The 22,345-nt window shown below is 40.8% G+C and overlaps 1 protein-coding gene across 15 annotated transcripts in view; it reads left to right on the forward strand.

Annotated features, from left to right (window-relative positions):
- The window catches only part of dacha (dachshund a), a 425,557-nt gene that overhangs the window by 221,701 nt on the left and 181,511 nt on the right, over positions 1-22,345 (forward strand). For 13 of the 15 annotated variants that reach the window (XM_070883036.1, XM_070883037.1, XM_070883039.1 and 10 more), the window contains exon 3: positions 13,033-13,164. The exons of the other annotated variants lie outside the window; for them this stretch is intronic. In XM_070883036.1, coding sequence (XP_070739137.1) covers positions 13,033-13,164 — 132 coding nt within the window. The remainder of the gene's footprint in view (positions 1-13,032; positions 13,165-22,345) is intronic. 15 annotated transcript variants of the gene reach the window in all.

Below are 22,345 nucleotides of genomic sequence, written 5' to 3' on the forward strand. Positions count from 1 at the left end.
GTACAACTGCAGTAAGACCTCCCTGCTCCTATACGTAAATCCCCTAGCTATAAAGGCCAACATGCCATTTGCCTTCTTCACTGCCTGCTGTACCTGCATGCCAACTTTCAATGACTGATGTACCATGACACCCAGGTCTCGTTGCACCTCCCCTTTTCCTAATCTGTCACCATTCAGTTAATATTCTGCCTCCCTGTTTTTGCCACCAAAGTGGATAAGCTCACATTTATCCACATTATACTGCATCTACCATACCTTTGCCCACTCAACTAACCTGTCCAAGTCTCCTTGCAGCCTCTTAGCATCCTCCTTGCAGCTCACACCGCCACCCAGCTTAGTGTCATCTGCGAACTTAGAGATATTACATTCAATTCCTTCATCTAAATCATTGATATTTATTGTAAATAACTGGGGTCCCAGCACTGAGCCCTGCGGCACCCCACTAGTCACTGCCTGCCATTCTGAAAAGGACCCATTTATCTCGACCCTCTGCTTCCCGTCTGCCAACCAGTTCTCTATCCATGTCAATACATTACCCCCAATACCATGTGCTTTAATTTTGCACACCAATCTCTTGTGTGGGACCTTGTCAAAAGCCTTTTGAAAGTCCAAATACACCACATCCACTGGCTCTTCTCTGTCCACTCTACTAGTGACATCCTCAAAAAAATGCTAGAAGATTTGTCAAGCATGATTTCCCTTTCATAAATCCATGCTGACTTGGACCGATCCTGTCACTGCTTTCCAAATGCGCTGCTATTTCATCTTTAATAATTGATTCCAATATTTTCCCCACTACTGATGTTAGGCTAATCAGTCTATAATTCCCTGTTTTCTCTCTCCCACCTTTCTTAAAAAGTAGTGTTACATTAGCTACCCTCCAGTCCATAGGAACTGATCCAGAGTCGATAGACGACTGGAGAATGATCACCAATGCATCCACTATTTCTAGGGCCATTTCCTTAAATACTCTGGGATGCAGACTATCAGGCCCTGGGAATTTATCGGCCTTCAATCCCATCAATTTCCCTTACACAATTTCCTGACTAATAAGGATTTCCTTCAGTTCCTCCTTCTCACTAGACCCACTGTCCCCTAGTATTTCCGGAAGATTATTTGTGTCTTCCTTGGTGAAGACAGAACCGAAGTATTTGTTCAATTGGTCTGCCATTTCTTTGTTCCCCATTATAAATTCACCTGATTCTGACTGCAAGGGACCTACGTTTGTCTTCACTAATCTTTTTCTCTTCACATATGTATAGAAGCTTTTGCAGTCAGTTTTTATGTTCTCAGCAAGCTTCCTCCCATACTCTATTTTCCCCCTCCTAATTAAACCCTTTGCCCTCCTCTGCTGAATTCTAAATTTCTCTCAGTCCTCAGGTTTGCTGCTTTTTCTGGCCAATTTATATACCTCTTCCTTGGACTTAACACTATCCTTAATTTCCCTTGTTAGCCACAGTTGAGCCACCTTCCCCGTTTTATTTTTACTCCAGACAGGGATGTACAATTGTTGAAGTTCATCCATGTGATCTTTAAATGTTTGCCATTGCCTATCCACCATCAATCCTTTAAGTGTCATTCGCCAGTCTATTCTAGCCAATTCACGTCTCATACCATTGAAGTTACCTTTCCCTAAGTTCAGGACCCTAGTCTCTGAATTAACTGTGTCACTTTCCATCTTAATAAAGAATTCTACCATATTATGGTCATTCTTTCCCAAGAGGCATCGCACAACAAGATTGCTAATTAGTCCTTTCTCATTACACATCACCCAGTCTAGGATGGCCAGCCCTCTAGTTGGTTCTACGACATATTGGTCTAGAAAACCATCCCAAATACACTCCAGGAAATCCTCCTCCACCGTATTGCTAACAGTTTAGTTAGCCCAATCTATATATAGATTAAAGTCGCTCATGATAACTGCTGTACTCTTATTGCATGCATCCCTAATTTCTTGTTTGATGCTGTCCCCAACCTCACGACTACTGTTTGGTGGTCTGTACACAACTCCCACTAGCATTTTCTGCCCTTTGGTATTCTGCAGCTCTACCCATACAGATTCCACATCATCCAAGCTAATGTCCTTCCTTACTATTGCGTTAATTTCCTCTTTAATCAGCAACGCTACCCCACCTCCTTTTGCTTTCTAGGCACTGATCACAAGCCGCTCATTTCAGGGTTTTCCAAGAGCAAAGGTACCAATACCAACGCTTCATCCCACATCCAAAGGTGGGCGCTGACATTATCCACCTATGATTGTCAATCACTACAGATCTGGCACAGAGAATTGTGCCGATGCTTTGAGCCGGTTGCCGTTGCCCACACAAGAGGTGGAAATGCCACAACCGGCGGATCTAATGTTAATCATGGATGCTTTTGAGAGTGAAGGAATCCCTGTCACGGCTCAACAAGTTACGACCTGGACCAGCCAGGACCTGATTTTATCGGTGGTAAAGGATTGCATCCTCAAAGGGGATTGATCTGCCATACCTAAGCAAACTTGTGAGGAGGTCAAACCATACCTTCGTCGCAAGGACGAACTCTCTATACAAGCAGATTGCATATTGTGGGGCAATCGCGTTGTAATGCCCAAGAAAGGGAGAGAGAAGTTCATGCGTGAGTTACACAGCACACATCCCGGTCTAGTGATGATGAAGGCCATTGCCATGTCTCATGTATGGTGGCCAGGAATTAATTCTGAAGCATGCGTACATCAGTGCAACACTTGCATGCAGCCCTGCATGCACCAACGGAATCGCCACTGAGTCTGTGGTCGTGGTCATCCAAACCTTGGTCCAGGATCCATGTAGATTTTACAGGTTCCTTCCTGGGCAAGATGTTTTTAGTGGTGGTGGACGCTTATTTGAAGTGGATAGAATGCCTAATCATGTCATCCAGTACGTCCATGGCAACCATAGAGAATCTCAATGTCATGTTCGCGACATATGGTGTGCCTGACATAATGGTGAGCGACAATGGGTCGTGCTTCACCAGTCAGGAATTTCAGGAGCTTGTGAAACTTAATGGCATAAAACATGTAAGGTCAGCACCATTCAAGCCTGCGTCCAACGGGCAAGCTGAACGTGCAGTGCAAATTATCAAGCAAAGCATGAGGAGAGTAACCCAAGGGTCACTGCAGACCTGCTTGTCCTGCATACTGCTGAGTTACAGGACAAGACCCCACACACTCAGATGGGTCTCGCCTGCTGAAATGATGAAAAGAGGTCTTGAGACCAAGCTATCTCTTGTACACCCGGATTTAAATAATCGTGTTGAATACAAGAGACAAAGTCAATAAGCGTACCATGATCACACAACTGTGTCACTGTTAATGATCCTGTATATGTGTTGAATTATGGTCAGGGTCCCAAATGGATTGCTGGTATGGTCATGGCCAAGGAGGGCAATAGAATATTCGTTATTAAGCTCAAGAATGGGCAAACTTGCAGGAAACACATGGATCAGACAAAGCTGAGGCACACAGACGAGCCAGAACAGTCGGACGAAGAAACCATTGATGATCAACCAACCTACCAACAGTCTTCAGAGGACTCGAGGGTCATCAGTGAACCAGAATTTCCATCACGGACCTGTTCAATAAAAATGGACTTGCAATTCCTGACATGGCCACTACCACCCCCAACAAGTCCGTCATCCAGCCATCAGCCACAACAGACCCCGCACACTCACCCAAGGCTGGAATCGAACTGAGATGGTCAACCCGGGAGCACAGGACCATCTCAACCTGTGAAAGACTGTGATAAGATCTCAGAGGGGGGTATTGTCATGTATGTACATTCTGTTTGTAGCCACCAGATGGCGTCATTGTTGGAGGTCACTGAGCAGCATGCACACAGTGCTGCTCAGGTATAAAATGCCAGCCATTTTGAGAGTCAGGCACTTTGGGCCTAAATAAAGCAGAAATAAGGTTGTACCTTGCTTAGTTAGACAGGACTCAGTTTGAACCTTTATTGCATACATAACAGAAGTCTAATAATCTGACATTCTCACATTGTTTGAGTTCTGAGTTTTTGCTAATGCCGTAACCATCGACAATTCAATTTGTACTTGGAGTAAAACTCCATTAGCCTGACTAATTTAGATTTAACCTTTCCTACATTACAACAGTGACTACACTTCCAAAATTCTTCATTTGCTGTAAAGTGCTTTGGGACGTTCTAAGGTTTCGAAAGGCGCTATATAAATGCAAGTCTTTCTTTAATTTCCAGGACAATCCTGACCTTCATTCCCCAATTCTGTCAGGAAAGTCCAGTTCCATTTTTAACTCTAGATATTTAAAAACTGTAAAATAAAATTCAGAAATCTTCCTAATTATTACACTAACCAATATGTAAAATGATAAAGCTCTTTACAAAGTCACAAAAAACTGCATCCAAAGAACAATATCTTGTGCAGAATATCTTTCCAAGTAGCACCCAAAAACTCACCCTGCAGTGATCACTTGCTTGTAATGGTAAAAAAATAGATTAAATATACGTTGGTGGGGCAGGGGTGCGGGAGAATTTTGGTGTAGAAAGCTGGACTATTAAAAATGTCTGCTGTGGAGTTTAAAAATTGGATATTTCTGAAGATCAGTTCCTGTAAGGTTCTGTGAAAGGGTGCAAGATGTTACATTTCTAGACTAATGATACTGAGTTTAACAGCACTACAGTCGACCTGTGCATTCTTACACAAGTTAGGTGCTGTTAAATAAATTTTTAATTTCATACCGAAATATGTTGACTCTGTAGGTCTTTGCTCTTTTTCGGTGTAACAATTAGCAACCCTGAACAAATCGATTTTCAGTCGACATTTTGACAGAAAAGCTTCCTCACGAACGTGCAAGGGCTATGGTCCCATTTTAAATTTATTTGGATTAATAAGCCATTTTAAGATGCCCGAACTCAGTTGCGTTTGAACTCTCGGAGTCATGATTATGAATTCAAATTCCAACAGGACTTCGTCTAATTTGGTTTGTTAAAAAAGCAAAGCTGTAAGTAATGTTCCTGTCAGCTTTTATACTAGTCCTGCAGGTCAGCTGCAAATCAGATGGTGAGTAATGGGCCAAGTATTAGTGCGTGATTTGGTTTTTTTAAGTCATAATATTCATGTTTCTGATTGTAGCTTTAGTCATGCTGATGAAATCTATGTGATAAATGAATAACTGGGCACATTTAAATTTATCAGATTCACAGAACAATTTTAATAAGTTTGCCAGTCATTCCTGATAAATTAACTTAAAGATACAATCGTTTGAATTAATATTTGCCAAATGATTGTTCTGAGTATTAGAACTCGTAGCTTAGCAACACTTTCTAGTATTTGAAAGTCACAGCATTTGTTTTCTTGCTGATTATTGCAAAGCGTGCTTTCAGCTGGGAACGGAATCTATGAAGCTTTTGAATGTGTTAAGTGTCTACGGTTCTGTTGTACGTTGAAATATTTATTGGCCCGTTATATTGTCATGAGTTTGTATGTGTTGGGAATTAAAGCTTGCAGTTAGCAAAAGATAACATATTGACGTTGTTAAAATGTATTCAGTAAATCACTTACATGGTTAACCGTCAGCGCCTCAAGCCAAAGGAGAAAATTCCATTTTTAAACCCTTTGAGGATGTCACTAGAGCAACATTTTTGCACCAACATCAGGTTTTCCATTTACTCAGATGCTGACAAATAGGGATGTGCTCTCGGCCAATCTAATTGTGTTGTAAAATCTGGTAACATATCGGCCCTGAAACTCCAGCCTCCCTGGGTCCTTACGGAGTTCCTACAGACCCGGGAAGGCATCGGAAATGCCGGTTTGCAGCGCACAATGCGCATGCGCTGGAATCCAGCATTTCTGATCTGCCAAGTTTCTGGCTTGACAGATGGCCACATCTCGGGAGCGAGGATATATGCAAGTGTAACTTTCCGATATTTATGCTTACAAATGTCCTCAAAAAATCTTGCGCCTGAAAAGGCAGGCGCATAGCTTACTTTTTTACAGGTGCAAGTATTTTAAAAAACACAAAAACATATAAAAATAAAGTTATTACAACAGATTTTATCATTAAAAACCCTCCCCACAATGGTAAGTTTATTTTTAAAAACTTTTTTTAAAAATCGGGAAATTATATATTTTTTAAGACATTAATAACTTTAATTTAAATGAATGTAGTGTAATTATTTTCTATTTTTTATTAGTGTTTTGGGTGTTTGGGGCTGTATTTTGGGTGTTTCGGGCTCTATCACATTCATAGTAATAGGAGTTTAGGACCCTGCGGAACTCCTATTACTATGATATCTTATCTGATTGGCTGCCCAGAGCAATGTGAGTCCAGCTCGAGGCCTGCGCACGCGTCGACGTGTATGCGCTGCGAATTGCAGTCGAAGGAGGCCGCAGCATCGGAAGGTCCAACGTGGGCACCAGCTTAAGGTAGGGGTGTATTTTTTCTCTAAACCAGAATTTCAGGGCCATTACTTCCAAAAGCTATACAGCATCTCTAAATCTTTGAACCGAAGCAGGCAATGCGAACTCTCCCATTTTGTTTACAAATTACTCCAAGGACTTGTCCCCCCCCCTATCTCTGTAATCTTTATCAGCCTCACAACCCCACAAGATGTCTACGCTCCTCAAATTCTGGCCTCTTGAACATCCCTCGGTATAACTGCTCAACCATCGGCGGACGTGCCTTCAGCTGCCTGGGCCATAAGCTCTGGAACTCCCTCCCTAAACCTCTACACCTCTCTGCCTCTCTACCTCTCTTTCCTCCTTTAAGACGCTCGTTAAAACCTACCTCTTTAAACAAGCTTTTGATTTTTTCTGTGGCTCGGTGTCAAATTTATCTGTTTGTCTGTAACACTGTTGTGGAGTGCCTTGGGACGTTTTACTATGTTAAAGGAGCTTTTTAAATAAAAAGTTATTTTGTTATTCTTTGTTAGAACTATGTGAGCCAATGAAGCAATTGTAGCTGCAACATGCAAACTCCCAATTTAATCATCAGAGCCTCTTCTCCCGTGCCTATTTTCTCAAGTCTGAGACGAGGTTTAACTGGAACCCATCCAGTATTAGTGCAATGTGCTACTCACTGTAATGGCCGCTTGATGTGACCTATAAAATGGTCTAAAGTGTTGTCACTGTGTCTTTTCACTTCTGCAGGCGAGCAACCCAGTAATAAATCAGATATGAATAAAAACCAGCCTCAGCCCAAGCAGGAGAAATCACCGGCTATTGACAAGTGACCAGTATTAGCTCAAATCTGAGATAGGGTTTAATAATTTTGAAATGCAATAACTCACAACACCACCCTCAAGCTCACAGTAAAACCAGAAGGCTAAGAACAGATGACATTGCTAAAGGTTTGGCATCGTTGAAAAATAATTATTGCCAGAAGAGCAGGAAAACTGTGGAGGGGAAAATAAAAGCATGCTGGAAGTACACATTTCCTAACTGACTACTCTGATTTTAGTCAACTAAAACTGTAATGGTTTCACTAGTGACAGCTGAACAACTGCTGTACTCACTGAAGGCCAACAATCTCAGAGACAATATAATGTTCCCTTTGGGGTGAGGGAGAGGAAAAGAAGGTGCTGTATATATGTATTGCTCGATATGGCTGCCCATGTACTAACTCGCACCAAGTCCCGCTCATCCATCACTCCTGTACTCGCTGACCTACATTGGCTCCTGGTTTAGCAACACCTCGATTTCAAAATTCTCATCCTTGTTTTCAAATCCCTCCATGGCCTCACTCCTCCCTATCTCGGTCATCTCTTTCAGCCCCACAACCCCCCGGGATGTCTGCGCTCCTCTAATTCTGCCCTCTGGAGCATCTCTGATTATAATCGCTCAACCATTGGTGGCCGTGCCTGCTGCTGCCTTGGCCCTAAGCTCTGGAATTCCCTGCCTAAACATCTCCGCCTCTCTTTCCTCCTTCAAGGCGCTCCTTAAAACCTACCTCTTTGACCAATCTTTTGGTCACCTGTCGTAATTTCTTCTTATGTGGCTCGGTGTCAAATCTTTTGTCTCATAATACTCATGCGAAGCGCCTTGGGACATTTCACTATGTTAAAAGGCACTATATAAATATTGTTATTGTATATATTTGTTTGAGTACTGATTGATTGTGGACATTATGGGGGCATTTTGACTTTGGGTGATAGTGTAAAATGGATATTATAAATTCAGCCGCTGTTGTACATCAATAGAAATGGGGGAGATACATAATGATGGCTTAAATAATGTTGCATGTTTTACACTACCCAATGTCAAAATTATCACCTATGTCTATAGATTTTTGTACTTTGTAAATCAGTATCTTGAAGATCTAGCTGGTGAAACACAGCACACTACCCCTTCATCTCTGGAGCACATGTTCAACTCCAGTCCAGACTGGTGGAATGAAGTTACTGGCTGTGAATGCCCCATGTGAAATGAGTTTAGTGATCTCAAATGCCTTCCCAGTGAGAGTCTACATAAAAAGAATGGGTTTTAAAATTGATACTAAATTAGCTAATTAATGAATAATCTTATTTCGCACGTGGCAATGAGGATTGGCGTAGGAAGAGGAAACATTCACATTGGGGCAGTGAGAGTTTACTGTCCAGAAGTAGGTGAAAGAAGATCGGTGGGGACAGAGTAGAGAGAGCATTCCACTGCAGCAGGCTATATAATATCTGACTGGGGAATTCTGGCTGCCTACACAATTATGACTGGTAATATTACTTCTCTAACATCATCATATGTTTATTGTGTTTTTTATTACACACAATGTTTTCACTTCTACAAACCACTAAACTTGGCTGATGCCTGGCTTACTTAGGGAAAGAAAGATTTAAAAATAGCAGATGGTAGGGAGATGAATTACGAAGGCGTATGTAATCTCTTGGGGCCACGTGCACCTTTGCATTGCATTCCCAACCATCTGTTGTTCTATATTTTGTACCTCGACAATAATACATGTAAAAGTCTTGTGTTATTACACAGGCCAGAGAGACCAAACATCCCATGGGTTGTTGTGGTGTCCAAGTGTGCTGTCACTCTCCAAGGGTTTAATCCTTTGAGTAGTGATGGAACTATTCAGCTTTCAAAATACTCGATTCCTTTATTTAATATCTGCAAGGTAAATTTTCCAAATCTTTGTTGTAATAAATACTTCAATATAGTTTGGTGCAGAACCGAACATGAATTTATTCTTAGAATATTGTGAATAGATGGAAAAATTGCAATTTATGACTTGGAGACTGAAATACCACAGTCCTCAAAGGATTTAGAGACTCTCATAACTTCACAGTTGGTTAAGTGAACTGACAGATAAAACAAATGGCTGTCTCTGATCTGCAAAAGCTTTACACTCGCAAAATCTTGAGCTGAAAAGGGTAAATCAGACAGCAGGTGTTTGATGCACTACTTTTGGTCCAATAATGTACGACTTAAGAAAATGTACTCAATTAAATATTCATCATATACATGAAAATAATAAACTGTGGCCTTAAAATGTTTGTGACTTCATTTCAGATGCGATTCCAGCAGATATTTTCTGCTACATTTTGCTCTTCCATTTTTTGTTTGCCTGCTACTTGCCCCACCTCCCATGATTCCACTGTCTAGCTGCTGAGTCCATGTTGCAGATATCTGTGTGAGGTAGGGTTACCAATTCTGGTTGGACATATTCCTGGAGGTTTTATCACATGACCTCCTGTTTTCATACCCAATATTTGTTGTCACTAATAAATGAAAGTGTTCTAAGAAATGTTAAAAAACCTCAATTTTTAATGCTGATATGATTTCTCTCCTCGGTTGCTCGTCACAGTGTCTAGGAGATTAATCTTCAATTCCTAGAGACTCCAGGGCAATCCTGGAGGGTTGGCAACCCTCGTTGTGATGGCTACCAATGAGGTTGAATAATTGTCTGGTTACAGATGATTATTTTACTTTACCCTCCCCGGACTGGAGTGCAACACTCATCAACAGGGCCTGAAAGGCTTCAACATATTAATGATGAGTTGCAAATATCATTCAGTCTTCGGCCTCTTACTCCTAGGTTACCAGGTCACCTTATTTCAGCTGCAAAATGAGTCATATTTAAATTTAGTGTCGATCTAAAAATACTGGGACTGCAATTGAATTTTTGAGGAAACCTTTTATAAAAATGAAGGTGTTTATTTTAAGGAGCATTGTTACATCGCACTTAAACGTTTAAGACTTACTTACAAATACATGAAAATAGTCGTCTTCAATACAGAATGTTTAAATATCTTGTAATTCATGTGTACCTATGCACACAAAATGGGACAGCCAGTCCAAAGCAAATGGATGCCTGATCCAGCATCTAATATATTACCTTTCATTGTACAAGATCCTGATCCATATATTCGAATATAAAACTTCAGACTACATGAAAAGTGGTTCCAACAGCACATGCGGAAACCTGGAACTTGGTGAAATCTGGAACATGCAGGGCCTTTTACAAGGGGTGCACACCGTCATTGGCCCCGCATACTCTGGGCCAATGTATGAGTTGGATGAAAGTAGACGGAGGCAAAAGTGCATCTAACTCAACGGGCATAAGGTGCACTGTTACATCACATGTCTTATTATATTATCAGATGCAGCAGAATTATATGCAGCATTATAATGGAAAATCACTGTTTTGTCAATGTTTGCCAAATCTCATCCGCAGATAACAACATACTTTGGAAGTCCAATCACTTTTGTGTACAATTTGTATCAGTTGTCTTGTTTTTGCTTACATTGAATTATTGAATGAATGATTAAATGGACTGTGGTGGAAAGCAATCAAAATGGGCCTTTTCATCAGTTTATAGAAGCTCTAATCCAAGGGCAATACTTTTTGTCATGGCGTTGCATATTTATCAGGATGTAATGGTGCATTATTAAGCAATTTAATATAAATATCATTATGAAATGATATATAGAGCTTGTGTGTTGAGGTTACAGATAGTTATAAAGGTTGACCTTGGTAGACAATCCATTGGTTGCAATGTCATTACATCTCTAACTTCTGTTTAAAAAAAAAAATTCCAAACAAATTCAGTTAATAACATAATGTTTAGGATTTTTAAAGCATTATCTATCCATTGTACAATCCCGAATATCTGCTCAAGTAGACATTTTGTTAAATGTCGGAAACGAGAACAAAAGTTTATATTCGGTTTCAGAAACTACGTGTAGGAACTAAAATAATAGGAAAACAGTAGCATTTTCATGATGGATGAGCAGTTAGTTTGACAAATTATCATGCAGGAAACTAAGAGAAAATTTGGCCAATCAAATGGAAAATATTTAATTCATAGTCAACCCCAATCTTATTGCTAGATAAAGATAAAGTTGTGAATGCTGGGCCAGCAGCACCTATAAAAGAACAAGAATGGTTAATGTTTCCACTTCTGATGAAGGACCTACACCTGGAATATTAACTTTTCTTTTCTATTTAAAGGTGCTCATGGACTTGTTTCCAGCATTTCCTATTGTTTATGTCATTTAACAGCTGCTTAAAAACAAAAAGAAAAAAATACCATGCATAATTTAAAACTATTTTTGGAAGAACTGTGCTGGCTCCCTTCTTTTTGACTCCATGGTCGGAATCTTACCAGCCCTGCGAGTACCGGTTTGGAGGCGTGTCCGCTGTCAAAATGGGCGTGATTGACAGAAGTCCACTCTGAACCCGCCTCCATGTGAATCTCCCAAGTTCCGGCTCTGCCTGCGGATTGCAGACCCGGCACTAAGCGCCGTATCAGGCAATTGAGATAGTTAAGAAGCTGCTTAAAGCTATTTAGGCAACATTTTCCAGGTCCTAACCATTTGACCAAGTTTGTTACGAGGTTTCCGTTCCTTGGGGAACAAGTCACATACGTTTGTCGGATTCTCAACAACTCTGGATTGGTTTGATTATGTGACAACTGCAGAAGTGGTATAAAAGCTACCATTTCACAGCTATTCAATTTCCAATCTTAGAAGGTGGATCCTTTTCAGCTTTATGGAGGTTTGAAGTGTTTGCAGTGAACTCTCTATCCAGTGTCAGCTCCTTGGAGCAATCTATCTCACCATTGACAGATCGCTTCTGTCATCTCAACTTCAGCTGCCATCTATTCCATCAGCATTGGTGCCCTTGAAAAAAATCTCACCTTGGTCCACAGAATCCCATCACGATCAGCCCCAACAGTACAGTAATTCCTTGTGATTCCTTCTAAATGCATCATGATGATCATTGATATTATGAAGATATTTAACTGTACTCAATTCAAGTATTTCCCCATGTATTGGTATATGTGCCTACAGGTTTATCTCCAACACTGGGGAAGAAAAGGATGGTGACTTTATTCCTCTTATGGCTAAAGCATGACTAAAGTCAGACCTTTATGACTAAAGTAGCCTTTTATTCCTAAGAAGTTACATCTACTTCAATTGTATATAAACATTTTATCTCACCATTCTTTATTTTGAAAAATCTATAAATTCTTTTTAATTCTCCCCTCCCTCTACAACTATGGGATGCTCCAACCAATGTGCATGGACACCATCAACGCTATTCTTTAGGCAAGACACCAGTGTGGAAAGTTCCACTCTTCCCACCCAACTCATTTTACCCACCCCTGATGATCAAAAGTAGAATGATGAAACTTGCCTTCAGAGAAAGAATGAATGTTAATGCCAGTGAAGACATGGATTTTAACTTGGGTATTCTAATTGGGAGTCCACTGCTTACGGATGAGCCTATATTATACATTGCACAAAGTCAAAACACCTGGGAGTTAGATTATTCGTCTGACTGATGAATTATACTATTGTTTTCGCATTGATGTGCACATAAACTGCTACACATCAACTTAAAACTCTAAGTATAATTGCTGCTTTAGTGTTGCAGCTTTTAGGCAGCCTTTCATTTATTAACTCTTAAGTGGATGGACCTCGTCAAATGCACAGCAGTGCTTTGCACAGGCCTAATGTATTTAACAATATCCCACACTATAATAACTGAACCACTGTCTTTTAAACAGTGACATGTTATCTTAATCACTTGTTTGCTAGGTTTAACTGCAGCAGCCATGGCTGAAGCGATGAAGTTACAAAAGCTGAAGCTTACAACAGTGAATAATCTCCATGGTAATGGTAGTCAAAATGGCACAGAGTCTGAGAATGAAGAACTGAATTCCAGCACAGGTGAGTTCCCAGTCTGTAAGTATAAGCTACTCAAAGACATTTTGGAGTTAGTTTGCCATGACTAGTTACCATCAGATTTTTTCACAATTTTATCAATATGTCAATATTGCCATCATATAACACAGGGCCATTATGGCAGAAGTATCCCCAAAACATCTACTACTTGGCAAAATGCACTCAGAGTCAATGGCCCAGAATTTGAGGGGAAAGTAATGGCGAGTTCACGGTTATTACTACGTAAAACCCCCCCAGCAATTTGTGGCGAGGAAGAGATATATTGAGAGTTGTGAATTGCCACAATTGCTGGACGATTTGCGCCGCTCACCGTCAACCTCCCCATGAGTGTCAAGAAATAGTTGGATTTGCGCTATACATGCAAATTAAACTTGCTGCAGACAGATAGGGGTGGTATTTTATGGCGTAAGGACCCTGTTAATTAGATGATTTATGATCTTGACATGCCACTCAATCTTGGAGGCCCAGAAAGAGAACAATTGAAACTGTGGAGTCTCACTCCTGCTGGTAGTAAATTGTTCTTAGAGGTTTTTAAAATGTTTAAATGTATTTCTTACTTTTCCTTTCTTTCTCTTAGTACAATCTTTCTTTCCCTATCTTTATTTCTCTTTCTGTATCTAATTTTTCTCTAATTCGCCCTATTTCCTTGTCCATTTGCTCTGTTTCTTTCTTTGTCCTTAAATCGCATTGGTTATGGAGATGGACAGTTGGTCCCATCATTCACCAAGGTTCAGGAAGTCGTGTTGCCCTCACCGCGCCATTATCAACTCGCAATTTGTGGCACAAAAGCAATTGGAGCTGAAGGGTGAGGGGAAAAAAATCCAACTCAAAATGCTCACGAGATGCCCCGCTCCAGCAAATTCTGGGCCAATATTTCTTCAATGTTTATGTATTTTAATGGATCCAAAACAAAATGTTTAGGTAGGAGCAGATGGTCACAGAATATTGATTGTTCCACTATCTGATATGTCATGTTGTTCTTGAAAAACTTTCTGCAGTAGTGTCTCCACAGGGAAATATTGGGTAACAGTGACAAACAAACTATTGCATTAACCCAATTGATAGATTGCATGCCTTTTAAGTGTACATCTGATTTTCCATAGTTTATGCACAAGAGGATATGTAAAAGATGCTGGTCAAAAATTTATGCTTAAAATGCTAATTGATGGGCGCAGGATCATTTACAGCAGACCCGTGGTTATTTGATGTTTCCACTAACTGGGCTCAGTTAGCAGTTCAGCATCTCAAATATGTATACTACAATAGTGGAAAATTAATAAATACTCTGAATGTAGTATATGCTTAATCGAACAGTGCTCTAATAGATATAAAGGTGCGGAATATAAATGTCTTGGGAGTCAGCAGTTTGCTGAAAAGCAAGCTACCAAAGGGTATAATTGGCATATAACTCAGGATCCAGTTATACAGACTGATGGGACTTTAGGATGGAGGAGACAATAGGTTCTTGAGAAAGTCAGGGGTATGAAGATTCAAGGGAAGACAAGAAAGCAGGCAACAGAGAATATGGGAGCAGGTACGAAACTGAAAAATAAAGATTTTTGAGATTGACGAAGTAGGCGAGAGACCGTAGGGTCACTGAGAACGGACTGAGGAGCAGAAGTAAAGACAGCGTAGATTATAAGGCAGGTAAATGAGTGAGAAATGGAGACCTGAGGTAAACACAGATAGATGTCGGAGAATCAGGAGGAAACAGTAGGGAGTCAACTGAGAACATTTAGAGAAAGCAAGAATAGACATTGGAAAGCACTGCAAAGGAGAGGGATGTGGACATTGAGGGGATTTGGAATAAATAAAGATGAGATTTTATAGTCTATTTTAATTGTGATCGGTTTAAAAACAAATAATATCTCGGTGTCAGTGGAAACGGTGACCGATCTCATCAGTGAGTGGGAATAAGGTGAGGTACTGCTGGCATGTGGCACTTATTAAGTAGTTCATGATGAGGCCTTCCATGGGACTAAACCTTTCGTTCTGGTTCCACTCATGTACTGTTAAAATTATATATTGAAGTAAACTACTATACAGTTATATGGAAGGCACATTCTAATTAACTGCTATTGATTTTAGTGTTTAAACAATTAATTGTCTGTATTCCAAGTTGACAGGTAGAGAGAAAAATGTCTGCTACTGCCTAAGCCAGCTGTCTCCCACTGCTGCTTTGTGGTTTTTCATTGTCCATCTTTGCCACTGCATAGGGACTGGTTGAAGAAATCTATTGCCAGGAAAAGTACCTTTACCTGACACCCTGTTACAGTACGACACCAGTGATTAGAACAATGCAAACAGAATTGCATCAATAAGTGGCTCTGCAAAAGCTGTGTGTGAAAAATAAACAAATATGTACCTGGACAAACATGCAATAAAATTGTAGGGAAAAAGTTGAAAATGAGGAAAAAAAGTAGCGGGTTCACAAACACATGTCCTGGTCCTTTTTGGCTAAATTTCTTAACTACATCCCTTTGCAGCGGCCGAAGTGTGTAGGAGAGCAAACAGCTGTGCAGGAATGTGAGCCAGCCCTGGGAAGGCTCTACTGATGAATGGCAATAGCAGTTGGTCTTTCCCCCCCCACCCCAACTTGCTGGCTTGGAACAAGGACATCATCTTTGTATAACTATTCTCGAGTGGAACTTGCTTGCCTGTTTGCTGAACAGGATTCTGCTTCAGTGAAAGGTGGCAGAATGCAGGTGTTTCCAATGTGTTGTGGCCCAGACAAATGGTGGATTTAATAGGATTAAAATCAATGCTCATTTGTCACAATACATGAGATGTAAGTTTATATCTGATTGGCTTTTGCATTGAGTGAAAAAAATAGTAACATAGTGCAAATGGAATTGATTCTAGGTAACTTGGTAACTTGGATTAACATTACCTCCCCATCCACAACACCTACAAGATCTCCAAATCCACATTTGCACTGAATGTGAATCAGCCATTCTTCCTGGCTTCAGCTTTTGATTTCAAGGGACACTCAGGCTAATGAATTGCAGTATCAGAAAATGTGTCAATAATTTATATTAACTTATATACTCTGAGCAGTAAGTATGAAATATTCCAGGAGTTCTCAAACCTACTATTTTGATTAATTGCATCATCAGTTACAGATCATATTCCTTTGTGACAAACAACGCAGCTCATCGAACAGTATCTGTTTGAATATTGACTGGATTGGCCATGAAGCTCAGCTACAGCCTTGAGCAGTTTTTACTTCAACTCAGTAGTCGTAGTCTTTATTTAATGGTTTCTACATGACTCTGCATCACCATTCCCTGACGACTAACAGCCTGTTACAATTCTGCTGTGCTCCAAATTCGAAATACCATGCTTTATTGTTTTAGTAAATTGCTTTGCAATTTATTGCTGCCCGTGCTTTGTAATCCATAAAAGATTAAGACAGGTGTGCAAGTTTAGACAAAACAGTTGGCTGATTGATTCTGCTCCTTGCCATATAAACAGAGGTAGATATTTGTGCACGTTTCCATATCTCATTGTCACCGAGCAGTGTTCTTTATAGGAGATGGTTGGAAACAAATCGCATAAACAATCCCAAGTTATTTTCAGGGACACACAATGGAGGATTTGTTTTGCTGTTTGCAAGAGGATCAAAGTACCTTCATTGATATAATTTTATTACATCTTGTTTGTTTTTATTGCAATAAAACAAAAACCTCCAGTTAAGTGTTGAACTTGCGGTGGATAATCACAAGAATAGTCAATTCTGGCTAGAAACAAATTTTCCCTTCGATAATACAGTTTAAAAAAAGTCAAAACAATGAAGATGAATAAGCTGATGAAAAGTATGACTCCATTTTAAAATCTAATGAGTTAGTCTGGTGGTAAATCTGATGGTTTGATTTTATGCTATCTGGGGGGCATTAACAATGCATTGCATTTTAGTGGCACCAGATCAATATAAATTCACTGGCAGCTAAAGGGCACTATCAGCGACTAAGAATGAGCTGTGTATCGGTCAGTGGTAAATCTGCAGCCAGGTTAACCTGTTGAGGATCACAGTTACATTACACTAGGAAGGAAAAATGATTTTTATTGCAGTTCAACTTAAGATTAGTTAAGCTTAACAAATAAAAAACAAATCCAGACCCTATCAATTACAGGTAGCAATGTCAATGAATGACCATATAAGGATCCAAACCTCCTATGACTATATTTACAGGGTGACTCCTTGTAAAATATATTTTTTTTTAAATCTAGATTTTTTTTTCCTCCTTCCTAGTTATTTTTCAGTCCTCTTAAGTCTTACTATCCCTGCAGAAGGAGTGAGTGGGTGAATAAAAGCTGCTCGAGTTGGTTTGTGTCCTACCACTCTGCTTTCCCTCCGCTTTCAGTTCTAGAAACAAACATTACACGACAGATACAGACCTTCCAGCCCAACGACCATGAGGACATTCTCAGTTCTGAACAATCACCCATACTTTGCCTCAGTATGAGCAAAGAAGGTGGATATTGGGATTGTAGAACCATAATATGTGGGTGTAGAACGATTACTGGAGGTTGTTGTTCTGAGAACTAGGACTAAATAAGTTACAGACTTAAGGTAGACAAACAACTGGGACCTGACGGTTGTCAGGTGAGGATCCTGAAAAAGTGAATGCAGAAATAACAGAGGCTTTGATTACAATTTTAATTAATAAATTGCTGGAGTCTATAATATAGAATGACAAGCAGTCATGAGGCAGTTGAGGGGTGGAGAGAGGTAGTGCAGAGGAAGAGGTGGGTGTCATCGGCATATTTGCAGAGGCTGATCTCATGCCTGTAGATGCCGTCAATAAGGGGCAGCATGTAGATGAGGAAAAAGATTGGATTAAGGAGAAATCCTTGGGAGACTTTGGAGGTCAGTGTGCATGGACAAAAGAGAAGCCATTGCTGGAGATGTACTGCTACATACAGGAGAGGCATTGGAAGAGGATGGCCTGGTCACCCAGATCGACTATTACAGAGTAGTTGAGGAGGGATAAAGCACCACAGCCACAGTAACAGAGCATGTCATTCGTCACTTTGATTAGGTCCATTTTGGTGCATTAACAGGGAATTATGGGACAGATGGGCATGAAGCTGGAATGCAACAACACCTTCAACTTCAAGCCCAAAGAATGAAATTAGAAGACAGTGGTGGCACTCATTCAGAATACTGTAAAGCTAAAGCAGTAAGGGTCTAGCCATTCTTTAAATTTAGTGTTTAACCCAAACTTGCACTCTCTGGGGCCGAAATTGCATATCGCAATTGGGGACGGTAACCTTTCCGAGGCTGGATATTCTGCCCCCGGCGCAGAAGTCCCGCCCTGGAAGTGAAATTGGGCTTACCGCCCTCGACAGAAAGTAGAACGTAATGTCACGCACTCCACTTCCTGTCGGGGCGGGCTCGGGGGTGCTACCCAGGTGAACATCAGAACGCTACGCGGTCCATGGCCCCTCATTTCTGCTAAGGTTGGGGGGGGGGGGGGGGGGGAGCGTGGCAAGCTATGCAGGCCTTTTGATGGGCCTGTACTTGGCCATCAGGGATGCGGGATGCCGTGGCCGCAGCCCGGCACCAAAACCGAGTGCCGGGCTGCACGGTCGCGGCACGGACCCTGCGAAATCAGCGGACAACGACCCGACCGCTGAGTCGGATAAAAAAAATGAAGGCACGTGGCACAACGCACCTCCCCTTTAACTTTCACCCTGTGAGCGGCGTGAGGCTCGGCTCACGACCCACAAGGCTGGCGCTGACTTCCCTGCGGTAGCCTCATGGGGTGCTGCCCAATTTCTGCCAGAAATGGGCCGCCACGGGGCAACCGCGCACGGTGATGACATCATCGGCGGTGGCCCAGGGCACTACCAGCGGGGGCAAGGCGCTACTGGATTCGCACCTTCACTAATTCCCGTGCAATTTAGCAGGAGCCGGTAGCTCCCCCACCCAGACAAAAACACTTTCGCGCCCCATTAGCGCCCCCCCAGAGGCACTAACGGGAGGCATACAACAGGCCAATTTAGGCCCCAACGTATTTATAAAGCTAAAAAGGGAGAGCAGAGACGGGGTGGTAATTGGCAATAACAGAAAGGCCAAGAATGGGTTTTATTTTTAAGGACACAGAATAACATTTTATGATTCCAAATAGTGTTGACATAAAAGGCGAAAGATCACATACATTGTGACAGACATGTTCACATCCTGTCTGTCAGTAAGCGACCATGCGTCATGCAAGTAGGCTGTTTTGCAATGATTGGGGTGTGTGATCACCTTTGTGAGTATGCCAAGGCTCTCCATTTAAGTTGCCTTTTGACTGTACACTCTGTTGGAATATGAATATGCAATGGAAGCAATGAAAGAAGTCAAGATTATGTGAGGCCTTGGCTTGAGCCAGCAGTAAATATGTAACAGGTTGATGGCAATATTTTATGGTTGGCATGCTTGGGTATCTGTTGGGTAGTCGTATCTTGGCAGCTACCTCCACATTCGTTCCCTGATTACATGAGTAATGTAAACAGAAATGTGCATGGCTGCCATCTCCTAGTAGGCAAACTGTACTGCTGTCTTCTGGGGATGGTGCCCTGGAAGGCCAAACAGGACAGCCTTTCTCTCACCAGTGCTCATGCAGCAGAATCTTCACCTTGCTAACCATCAAATAGGAGGTTTGGGTCTTTGTCACTCCATCACTTGCCTGTAGGCTCCGTTTCCTGCCCACATATTTGTTTGACCATTCATTAGTTTTGACCAGTCACTCATTTCCCTCCATTAAGCTTTTGGAAAGGCTTTTTTGCCCCTTTATGAGTCTGCTTACCTTTGCATTGCTGCATCTCTTTCAATGTTGGCTGCAGCCTTATAATGGCTGATGGCAGATGCAATTATCTAACTTCTCATGCCAGAACAATCCAGGGCGGGGGGGTTCATCGGAAATATTTAGATGGGTCAAGCACTGAAGACAGCTGCCGAATGCAACAAACTCTGCAATCCATTCCCACCACCTTAGTGTCAGGATGGAAAAATCTACACGGATATTCTTTATTCAAAACACTGCAAGGCAGGCCCAGTTCCTGGAATGTAAAGTCCACTTCCTGTCCTCCCGTTAGTTTCAAACTCAAAATGGTTCAAACAATTTCTATTTCTATTGCAACTGTTAATCGCAACAAAATTTGAAAATGCCCTCTAGTTTTAAGGGGTCAAAAATATTGATTTGCTCACAATGCAAAACATCACATTCACTGGATTTAATGTTACTCCTGAAAGATCTCATGACTAACAATTACAAAGAGGAGTTGCAGTGACTGTTGATAGCTTGAATGCTGCCCATTAAATCCTGATTAGAGTGTGAAAATACTGTACAGGGTTGATTGCAAACAGGGAGTTCAGATAAAGTTTGAAAATAGGGAGTTCCTACGGAAGTCATTGCATTTAAACTGCTTTTTAAAATTGCAGGCTGATGCCTTTTTCTCCCACATCATAATCATCCAAGGCCATGTGATAATTCTAACCTCTTGCCCTCTGCAATCCAACCACAGTCACAAAATACAATAATCTATTAATATTTATGCATCTTTGTCAAAACACACATCCAATTTTTGATTTAAAAGTAGCATAAATTTCCCACATTACAACAGTGACGACACTTCAAAAGTCCCGAGGCTTGCGGATATCCTGAGGTCGTGAAAGGCGCTATATAAATGGAAGTCCTTTTTTTTTTCTTATAAATATGTAGTCGCAATTTGGTTATATACCTCCATTTTATTTTTTTACCTCTAATAGGTGCTTTTACAATTTACAATGCACTGGTTCAGGAGAGTGGCCTTATATTGGGTTCCTGTAGCTGGCCTGCCCAGTTAGTTTCCTGATCAACGCTGGCCCTGGCAGCAGTGAAACCAGTGAATATGGCAGCAGTTCGCAAGATCCACGAAAAGTAGACCAACACTACCACTGGAACATGCAGTGAGGCGGTTTAAATTTCTAAGTGCAACCGATGACAGAAGAGCTACGTGTTTTTCGATAGCTCAATCTGCCATTAAAGTAAAAAGTACCTTTCGGTGTAATCTTAGCCCTCAGGAAATTGAGAACACAGCTATGGAAAAGCAGAAAGACACTAGCTGAAGGTGAAAAAACTCACTAGCTCCTGATCTACAGGTTTACTTGCTGGGCAGTCAATTGTAATGGAATCTTGTCAGGGAAAATCAACATCACAAAGGCTACTGCAGTGAGGTTGGGACTAAAGGTTGACATTTTAAAAGAGAATCACATGTATTATTTAACAAACCACGAACCATGATTGCAGAGCCAGCAAAGAAAGGTGGATGCAGATTAGACCAGTGATAATGCCTGGGTTGCAATTCATAGCAGAATCTTTTAAGATGTGCACCTGAAATGAATCACTTATTATAAGTTCCTGACATAGCTCACGTTTTCCTCATTTTAATTGCACAATAATGAAGCGTTATAATCCTTGCATCAGTTTTACACATCTGCCTGCTCAGGATTCATTTTACTGACTCTCTAGTACTTGATATCAATGCTTGTCACAAAAACATAAAATAATTTCCTTCTAAATGTTAAAATTATTTGAGTTCCAGATAACCAAAACACACAGCACTCCTGTTTAAATTGACTCTAAATGGAATACTTTGCACAAAGTTGCCAACACAGATCATTGGGAAAGGGATAATGTAACTTCAAACTACAGTTTCCCATTTCCGTTATGACCAATTTAGTACCTTTTATAGCTTTTTATTTTTGAAGTGTAACGGTAGACTTCAGATATTGTAGAAATTAATATATTCTTAATTAAGTCTGTTTATCTATACTGTATCACCAACATCAGCCTAAAAATAGTCCTCATGTTTTATGCATGAATTTCTCAAACTCTGAACTCTGTCCTCTCCAGAAAGAATATTTAAAAAAATGAATTCCTCCTGAAGGGGAAGGATTTTTTTGATACAAATAGCATCACAGTGAAGACAGGGGTCTAACAATTGTGCTATGTGAAGATTAGCGTACAAGTGTTTGATGTGTTGGCTTACCATCGCATTAAATATTTGTATGTTGATCTTTGCATAGCATAATTTCAAAGTGAAAGAATTAAATTAGAAGATAGTGATGGCACTCATTTCAGAATACAATAAAGTGCTAAAATAACAGGAGCCAGGCCCCTTTTTAAATGTAGTG

The sequence above is a fragment of the Pristiophorus japonicus genome, chromosome 6 (assembly GCF_044704955.1).
Source record: "Pristiophorus japonicus isolate sPriJap1 chromosome 6, sPriJap1.hap1, whole genome shotgun sequence".
In the NCBI taxonomy this organism is placed as follows: domain Eukaryota; kingdom Metazoa; phylum Chordata; class Chondrichthyes; family Pristiophoridae; genus Pristiophorus; species Pristiophorus japonicus.